Genomic DNA, 9660 nt, shown 5'->3' with positions numbered 1-9660 from the left:
CAGCAAGGTGGAGGTGGAGGTGAACCCTTTTCGGGTTGAGGATGGAGTCAAGCTCAACTCCCAGTCCTACTGCCAGTTTCTGGAAGACACCTTCTTCAAGCAGTGGTACAGGAAGCAGTCTGCATCCTTCAAGAAAAACATGATTTTCATGCAGGACAATGCTCCATCACATGCGTCCAAGTACTCCACAGCGTGGCTGGCAAGAAAGGGTATAAAAGAAGAAAATCTAATGAAATGGCCTCCTTGTTCACCTGATCTGAACCCCATTGAGAACCTGTGGCCCATCATCAAATGTGCGATTTACAAGGAGGGAAAACAGTACACCTCTCTGAACAGTGTCTGGGAGGCTGTGGTTGCTGCTGCACGCAATGTTGATGGTGAACAGATCAAAACGCTGACAGAATCCATGGATGGCAGGCTTTTGAGTGTCCTTGCAAAGAAAGGTGGCTATATTGGTCACTGATTTGTTTTTGTTTGGTTTTTGAATGTCAGAAATGTATATTTGTGAATGTTGAGATGTTATATTGTTTTCACTGGTAAAAATAAATAATTGAAATGGGTATAAATTTGTTTTTTGTTAAGTTGCCTAATAATTATGCACAGTAATAGTCACCTGCACACACATATATCCCCCTAAAATAGCTAAAACTAAAAACTAAAACTTCCAAAAATATTCAGCTTTGATATTAATGAGTTTGTGTTCATTGAGAACATGGTTGTTGTTCAATAATAAAATTAATCCTCAAAAATACAACTTGCCTAATAATTCTGCACTCCCTGTAAAGTTTAGATGACAGATCATTTAAACTTTTTTAATTTTATTTTTAAGTTTTATAAAATCTGAAGAGGCCTGAGCAACATTCATCTAAGGTGTGGCTTGTGAGATTTTGACTGTCGGAAACCTAGAAAATACTGCCTTCAAAGGACTTCAAAATTTCAAGGTAGGAAGACATCAAGGTATGTCCAAATAGCTTCACGTCTTGTCTCCTGATACCTTCATCTGATCGAGTTTTGAAGGCAACATAAAATTATCCTTCGCTGCCTTTTATATCCCGCAATCATGTGCGTTCCATTCTGTTTTTTGACCTACAGTTTTCACTTCTGATGTCATTTTTAGTGAGAAATTACTACTGACCTTGTTCTAAGATGATTAAACTGTTACAATGCCTTAGAAGTCTGTCCGAAATCAGTTTTGTGAGGTGCCTTTATAAACAAACGCTGCCTATCATGTCATTGCCTGACAAGGCAGCGAGTCACTGCCTAGGTTTTCGGACGCAGCCTTCATCATGGCTGCAACATCAGGGGCAATTGTAGACAAGTGAAATTTTAGCAAAATTGCAAATGTGCTAAGTAAATGTCAAAAATGTTCACTTGCTGATAAACTATTCCTCATAATAATGATAACAATAAATACTTCATACTGGTAATTGTTCAAAACTCATTGAGATAAATAAAAAATAATGATCACATGACATTAGCAAAAAAGGGTCCATTCAGTTGCCAGTTTTTCCTGTTGTTGTTTTATCTATAAGCCCTCGACAGACATGAGTAGAGAGAGCGCTGGTGAGGTTCTCGATCTGAGAGCGGAGAAACCTGCGATCCTCCTGTAGGTCCTGCACCTGTCTCTCCAGAGCTTCAATCCTCTCCTGTTTGCTCTCCAGCAGACAGTGAAGTTTGGTGATGGTCAGCATAACACTGCTGGGTAAATCTTCCATTATCCGCGGTATTAATGCTGAGAGAGAGAAAAACAAGATGTCTATGTATTTGTTCACAGAAGAAAAAAGGCATATAGTTACACACTTTGACAAAAAGACACAATAACCAGTGGGGAATAAAACAAAAACATTAGAAACACAGCCTTCCCATACTAACAACCCAATTGACTGGTTGGGATTCGAACAAACAGTCATCTGGTTAACAACAAATCTGTAACAAGCACATCGTTCCGGCCCGGCCCAAGGAATAGGCAACATAACCGGTTGTCTAGGATGCAAAATGACAGGCTTCTGTCAATATGATATAAATGTAAGCTTCTGTAAAAACAAATTCCTATTAAATTGCTACTTGCTTTTACTGCCAAGTGTGTTCTTTCTAAAAGAAACCATGACTAGGGCTATAGTCTAATGGATCTAATAAACTTGGGATATGTCTGTGTGGCAGGGGCGTGGGACTGGGGGGATAAAGGGTACTGAGTAACCAGGGCCCGAGGCAGGGAAGTCCGTTTTCTATGCATACACATACATGGTACGGGGGCCCAGCAAGATGGTTTGTACCCAGGGCCCAAAATTTGGTGCTACGCCACTGCTGTGTGGTCATGGCTAGAGAAAAGAGGCCAACTTGGCAAACGGTTTAAAATTTTATTACCAAGTCATGTTGATCACTAGGCCATTTCATGTTGCATTTTTATTGGCTAGTAAGTAGAGCCCTGCACGGGCCTCAAATCTAGGCCCTAGCCTGGCCCTGGCCCGAGATGCTGAGGCCCTAACTCGGCCTTGTGTCCGACAGCTTATAAAAAATCTCGGCCCGAGTCCGACTGGAGCCCATGTTTTTTTTTTTTTTACATTGTTGCAGCCATTAAAATAGTTCAGTTTTGTTTTTAAAAGTCAAAGTTTTTTTTTTTTTTTTTAAGTGACGACCAAGCGGCCAGCGGCCGACAGTGACTTAACTAGGGATGGGCATTTTTCCAAAATATTGTATTCAAATATTTGGGCTCATAAAAATCGAATATTCAAAAATGTGTTTATTTAAATTAGGTATTTTGAGAAAATGAGAGAGATGTTTCTTTTTTTTTCTCAACATTTCTGAACAAGCTTATGATTAGGCAATGTACACAACACGCTTACGTTATATCTTAAGGTTTTTAAAACATTAAACAGTGTGTAAAAAATGCCTAAAGAACAAAAGCATTATAAGCTGAAGGAGCGCGAGCGGAAAGAAACCCTTATAAAGGAGAGCGCGTCACTTAGCGTGCAGAACGCACACACACAAATCGGTAGGCTATTTTCCCGGGTGAGAAAATGCGCCACTAATAGGCGTTGATGAGACAAAGATAACAGTTCAGTGAAGTTTGAGTGAAGCACTGAGTTTTCTTTTCACAAACCCTCAAAGAACTTTAAAGGAAGCATTTGTCTCAAGATCATTTTGCTATCGTAAGTTATCGCGCTCTTACTCGGGGTACAGATGGGCTTACCTGCACTCCTGAACGCAGTGATCGCTCATTCCACTGGTGTTTGGATTTCAAGTGATTCTTGTTTGTGGTGGTGATGTTATGATAACTCAGTTTCAGTAATTGATTTCATCAAGAGTAACTCCATTTTGTAACATCATTTTCAATTTTCATCTAAGGCAGACGACATTGTGATCAAATGTACTTAACTTACACTTAACTTATACCTACTCCACAGCGCCACCCAGTGGATTTAGTTATAACTGAGATTTCAAGGGATTTCTCATGGATTCACTGCATTTACAGCCAGCAAATCAACGCAAGGCTTTTAGGCCTACTCCTGGTCATTTTGCAATCAGATAGATACCTGGTCAGAGAAAACGAATGAAGGAACCGGTTGTAAAAAGGCCATAACTAGCAGCTTCGCTAAAGAAACGCACGCTGCTGCTGCGGACTAGCCTAGAAATCTAGACGCACACTAGCGGCAGCAAATCTAATCTGCCGCGAGTATTGTCTAGCAACTCTCAATACACGTCTGAGCTGTAAACACCAAACTCTGGTCAGGCCAATCACATCGTGTATAGAGTCGGTGGGTGGGGCTTGTAGTGACGGCAGAGTTGCGCTTGCGTGCTACTAGTAGACACAGAAGCTGGTGAACGGTGGCCTTTCGAATCAGCTTTGACCATGACTCTGGAAGACTTGGAGTTAAGATTTTCTCTGAGAAAAGAACAAAGAACGGTATGACATGAAAATTGGCCCAAAGGGGCGTAAAAAAGTCGGGGTCCGTCGGGCTCGGGTATAAAGGCAGGGCTTTATCTTTGGGTGCAAGACTGTGACAAGCACCGTCTTTGAACCTCTCTCACTGTACGACGTAGGAACGCATTTAGGAGCCACAACTAAAGAAATCGCCATGACTGGTAATCGTTTGTCTGGGATAGCTCAAAATCCCAATATGTACCGGGCATGAATGAGGGGTGCCCAGTCTTGTTCCTGTCAATCCTGCATCCTGTCAAGATATATCTATTTCCTTCCTAGTCTAGTCCTTCTGAGGCTTGTAGGCTAGTGTCCATCTCAGCAATTAAAATACTAGACTTACGTTTTAGTAAGTGTGCATGGCTACGTCGCATGTTCCCGCCCCCATGGTCACAGCATGAAAATGCTATTAAAACTTAACTTAATTTTGGAAACATTTGGCAGATTTTTATATTAACTGGCTTTCTATTAATGCAGCACAGTGAATGACAGCAGTCTGCGGTCTCCCAGTGGCTTTTTATTATTGTCAGTTTAGTGTTAGTGAATAATTTACAGCAAACCAAAGGATAACATCTAAGCTTTCCTGTCCGAAAATATTATTTTTGTCTTCCATTACTTAATAATCTCAGAAGCTCAGTAACGACTCCATCGTTCATTTTCATGAATTTAAATGTGTAAAAAAGGATTGTGGGTGATTTAAGGCAGTGAAGGATCCATCCGATGTGTCCTTTAAAACTGGCCGAATGAAGGACGCAAAATGAAGACTGCCTTCCAAGGATCCTTCAAACTGAGATGGCCTTCAGTGACTTTTGATGGTGTGGCAGCTGAGAGATGCAGCCTTCCGTTTGAGAAACACCCCTACCATCCTGCAAAGTATAGCTCCAGTCTGATCCAACACACCTGCAACAGCTAATTAAGTTCTTTAGGAGCACTCCGTAATTACAGACAGGTGCGTTAGATCCGAACTCTTCCAGTAGATAGATAATCAGGAAAAGCATTGGGCACCCCTAACTGTGAACATTAAGTTGATTTCTAAATGGGGATTACAGCTAAGAAGCTAGAGTACCGGAACTTCACTTTTTTGTCGATGTGTTTTATTCGTGTAAATCTTTTCCCCCCAGATTTGTTAGTTTTGTCAGTTATCACTATTTATGTACTTTTTTTATGCATGTTAACATTTATCACTATTCATGGTATATTATAGTAAATTGCAGTTTATATGAAAGTTAAGCATTTGCAGTCATTTTTGGCACTATCTTAAATCTCACCTAGGGCACCAACAGACCCTGGGTAGGCCCTGACGTCACTGCAGACAATACTTAAATGTTCACTGTCTGTAGCCCATCTTTGCACTTTGAAGATTGACATTAATTCTCAGTAAATTACAAATCACGTACTGGAGACGGCACTGATCGGAGCGTTGTCCTCCTCTGTATAATTAGCAGCTGGCAGTGAGTTAACATTTTCCCACTGGATTATTTCCGTCCCTGGTTCCTGTTTCATCCAGCTGCAGCTGCTCACGGGACTCTCCTGTTGTGCTGAGCTGGAGTCGAGCTCACTGCTGGGGGAGTATGGAGCGAAATCCTGCAGCCATTGAGAGTTCATCTCATCCTGAGAGCTGCAGGAGGACAATATCATACATCAATCAAACATTTATGGCATAATTGCTCTTTTATATATTACTTTAAAATGTACAATGTGTGACCTTTGATTAAATTAATTTAATTTGACATGAAAAGCTACAAAATAACGGTTACTGCCATCTTCAGTTTTGCAACAATTGAAGAAGCATACCAGGACTGCAGAGGTAAACTACGCATCTTGTTTCTGTGACATCTCTGGTACTGTCTCCATTTGTGCCTCAATTCCACCTGTCTTTCCTTGGGGAGTTCAGCAACTGCAGGATGTTTTGTCTTTCCCTCTCTCTTTCTTCGTTGATAGCTAAGAACAAAAATAAAGTTTTAATGTTACATACTAAAATGTAATTTGATATTTGCATAAAGCATAACTATTGTTTATCATAATAAATAATAGTACTTAGGATAAGATCAAGGGCATTTCAGTAACTGAACTGGAGAAAAATTATTTTACATTGTTACGTTACTACATACTTACTATAGTAACAGTAAATTATGCATAATTACAAGCAACTAACCCTTAATCAAATTCTAATCCTACCCTAACCCTATAATAAGTGCATGTAGTTAAAGGATTAGTTCACCTAAAAATGAAATGTTTATCATTAATGAATCACCCTAATGTTGTTCCACACCCGTAAGACCTCCACACCCATAAGATTTTCGATGCCCCAAGAGATTCTAATTAACCAACTCTTTCTTCGTTGGGACTACTTCGCATATGGACTACTTTGATGATGTTTTTATTACCTTTCTAGACATGGACAGTATAGTGTGCATACACTTGCAGATGCTCTCAGACAAAATATAAAATCTTAAAATGTGTTACAAAGATGAACGGAGGTCTTACGGGTGTGGAACGACATTAAAGATATACATTTCATTTTTGGGTGAACTAACTCTTTAATTATTACTCAGTACTTAAATATAATTACACTGTAACAAATACACCTTAAAATAAAGTGTAACCCTTTATGTTACAGTGTCGTGACATGTAGTTATTATAGCAATAGCAGTAAATTATGCATAATTAAATGCAACTAACCCTAAACCAAACCCCAATCCTAACCATAACCCTATAGTAAGTACATGTAGTTAATTAATATTACCCAGAGTACTCAAATGTATAATTACATTTTAACAAGGACACCTTAAAATAAAGTGTAACTGTGAATTGTTTGTTATTATAATAATTTAAGAACACCTCTCTCTTCTTTTTGCAAGGTATCTGGCCCTTGCAACAGGATCAGCATTAACCTTTGCTCTGTGTCGAGCTGATTTCTCATTGTTTGATAGTGGCATCTACAAATAGGGGGTACAAAACACTCAATGTTACAACAACACAATAATTATCATTAAATGTATATGTAAGAATGCAAATGTAAAAGCAAGATTATAAATGGGATATACCTTTTTAGGTTACATTTTCAGCATCATTAAAATCACCATAATTTGTGTGCTAGATCTTTCCATGAGTCAAATGGGATGACAGGGTACACCATCTGACATTTTAGTTTCTAGTTTTCTGAATAAAAAAAAAGCATACTGAATTATAAACCTTCAGTTTTTCAAAAGACATTTCCATTAACATTTAAACCTTAACAAAAATACCATGTCATAGAAAGATCAAATGATGAGCTATTTTGTAAGACACACTAACCTTGACACAGCCATGATCATTTGCAGGGTTCCTTTCTGTCACACCATTTCCCGTTTCACGGTCACATGACAGCAGAACGGCTTCATGTCGTCGGTTACACCAGCGGTGTGGGAGGGGCTCTGGTTACACCACACAGAACAGCTTCACTGCTCTTTTTTATAGAAATAATACGTATTATAAAAACGGCTTCTTATTGCGTTGTTTTTCAAGCATTTATCTCAGTGATAATTTAACAACGGTTACACCACCTAGACATGTTTTGTCCAACAACAAAATACCACTTCTTCGTGAACGATTCTTTTTGCTGGATCCTTTCAAAGAATTGGTTGCACCGGATTGGAATTGAACTGAATCAGTCCGCGCGGATCTTGAGTCAACCGTTCAACTGACCCATTTGACTCTGACTGAATCAGTCCGACCGGATCTCAAATCAACCGCTCAACTGACTAATTTGAAATAAGAACCGTGGGTGACCTGATCAAACTTACTGCCTGATTAGGGGAAAATTAAGTTTATTTAATAACTGAATTGCAGAATACTGTTGAAACTACATGTATATTGCATTTTATCAAAACATGAAACAAATCACCCAAGAGATGTGACTTTATTGTGTTGTTTAATCCAAAATGTATGTATGACCTAAATTACTGTTTTCGTGGCTGAAACCAACTGGGACGAATTAAATTATCATCATGACTTACATTCGAAGACCATAATAAACAGGAAAGCTTTGAGCATGCATTGTGTAATTCAGTACGTCAGGGACAGCGTAAATAAGGACGTAAAAAGATTATCCGAATTGTTTTTTTGAAACGAACTGTTCATAAGAACCGATTCGCGGAAATCAGTCGGACATCCCTTTCATTATCGTCAAACGGAACTGTTTTAAAAGGTTTTAAGTGGTGCTAAAAACTTTCAGTATGAACGGGAACAAGATATGCAATATTTCTTTAAAGATATAGCATCTGATACACTTCATGCCTCCAAATAGCCAGAAATAATGGACTGTTACAGTAGATGGGAAATAAGAGGAACATTCCAAAAAGCAGTTCTTAAATAGTTCTCGCTCTCACACACCCACCAGAAATAACAATGACCACTGACAGGTGAATTGAACAACACTTATCTCCTTGATACGGCATCTTCTAGTGGCCATACCAGGCAGCAAGTAAACGTTTTGTCCTTCAAGTTGACAAGTTAGAAGCAGGAAAAATGGGCAAGCGTAAGGATCTGAGCGAATTTGCCTAGACAACTGGGTCAGAGCCTCTCCAAAACTGCAGCTATTGTGGGGTGTTCCTGTTCCTGGTCTGCAGTGGTAAGTTAAAAGTGGTCCAAGGAAGGAACAGTGGTGAACTGGCATCAGGGTCATGGGTGCCCAGGCTCATTGATGAACGTGGGGAGCGAAGGCTGGCCTGTGTGGTCTGATCAAACAGACAAGCTACTGTAGCTCAAACTGCTGAAGAAGTTAATGTTGGTTCTGATAGAAAGGTGTCAGAATACACAGTGCATCACATTTTGTCTCATATGGGGCTGCTTAGTTTTGGCGCAGAGAGAGAGAGGCAGAGAGAGAGACCCTCACAGAGAGAACATCTTTAAAATTCCATGGCATCAAAATAGTTTGAATATCTCTGATTTAAGACAGTACAACAGCTAAAATCACTTGTAGCACCTTTAATTGTTAAACAACTTTGCAGACAATTTAAAACCATAGAATGAAAAACATTTTAAACAAAACAAATCACAAACAGTGTTCTTCAACTGTGGCTCTTGAGAGCCCATCCTTGAGTTTAGCTCAAACCCAGATCCGACTCACAAGCCTGGAATTTTCTAGTAATCCTGAAGACCTTGATCAGGTGTGTAGCTAAACTCAGTGGACCTCGGGGGCCAGATTTAAACTACCCCGACATAAAGGGACATCGGAATTTTGTAGGACCTTGGTAAAGTTTATGTGAAGAAAAAAAAAAAAAAAAAAAACAATCTACATATCAACTCATACATACACACACCCAATCTGTGCTTCGAGTAGATTGGATGATCCATTTCAGACAGCTACAGTATGCAGCAATATGTGCAACTTAAGATAAAAAAAAAAAAAACATAGTTCTAAGAGATCGGTGCATTTATTACACAAACCACTTAAAAGATACTCGTACAATAATACCGTAACTCTGTAAAACTATTGATTAAAGAGATACATCCTCATATGCATAACACGTTTTAATGTCACCCACTACTTTTATATCCTTCCAGGGCCCGCAGCTCGTTTTTACTTTGCGATAGTCTCAGAGCGCCCTCCAGTGTCCAAACAAGGAGAATGCTGGTTTGTTTTGCAGTTAAGCCTTCATCCACTCCATCTTCCTCCACGAGGGCTTCATCGTCATCAAAGCAGCTGTATAATTGTGGTTTGTAGGCCAACCCAGAAGACTAGTTCCCCATAGTCTTAG

General features: G+C 39.4%; 1 protein-coding gene across 3 annotated transcripts; it reads right to left on the bottom strand.

Annotated features, from left to right (window-relative positions):
* Positions 1-379: 379 nt before the first annotated feature.
* Positions 380-7535, bottom strand: LOC137063620 (uncharacterized). 3 transcript variants are annotated; one of them, XM_067434868.1, is made up of 6 exons: positions 7217-7527; positions 6967-7073; positions 6761-6858; positions 5714-5860; positions 5317-5537; positions 381-1732 (listed from the first exon to the last, which is right to left on the bottom strand). In XM_067434868.1, exons 3-6 carry the CDS (start codon positions 6856-6858, stop codon positions 1494-1496), a joined length of 705 nt encoding a protein of 234 aa, XP_067290969.1. In that variant the 5' UTR covers positions 6967-7073; positions 7217-7527; the 3' UTR covers positions 381-1493. The 3 variants fall into 3 exon arrangements, with proteins under 3 accessions (XP_067290970.1, XP_067290969.1, XP_067290968.1); XM_067434867.1 differs by having other exon boundaries at positions 6967-7081; positions 7217-7526; XM_067434869.1 differs by lacking the exon at positions 6967-7073 and having other exon boundaries at positions 380-1732; positions 7217-7535.
* Between the last annotated feature and the right edge of the window lie 2125 nt (positions 7536-9660).

This window comes from Pseudorasbora parva, chromosome 24, assembly GCF_024679245.1.
Source record: "Pseudorasbora parva isolate DD20220531a chromosome 24, ASM2467924v1, whole genome shotgun sequence".
In the NCBI taxonomy this organism is placed as follows: Eukaryota; Metazoa; Chordata; class Actinopteri; order Cypriniformes; family Gobionidae; genus Pseudorasbora; species Pseudorasbora parva.
The sequence above is the reverse complement of the archived record's forward strand: the minus strand, read 5'-3'. Positions and strand labels throughout refer to the sequence as shown.

Coding starts and splice junctions, on each gene's coding strand:
- LOC137063620 (XM_067434869.1), bottom strand. CDS start 6,858: ATGCCACTATCAAACAATGAGAAATCAGCTCGACACAGAGCAAAGGTT. Junction 5,861..6,760: donor CTTGCAAAAAGAAGAGAGAG/GTGTTCTTAAAT, acceptor TTTTGTTCTTAG/CTATCAACGAAGAAAGAGAG. Junction 5,538..5,713: donor AGTTTACCTCTGCAGTCCTG/GTATGCTTCTTC, acceptor GTCCTCCTGCAG/CTCTCAGGATGAGATGAACT.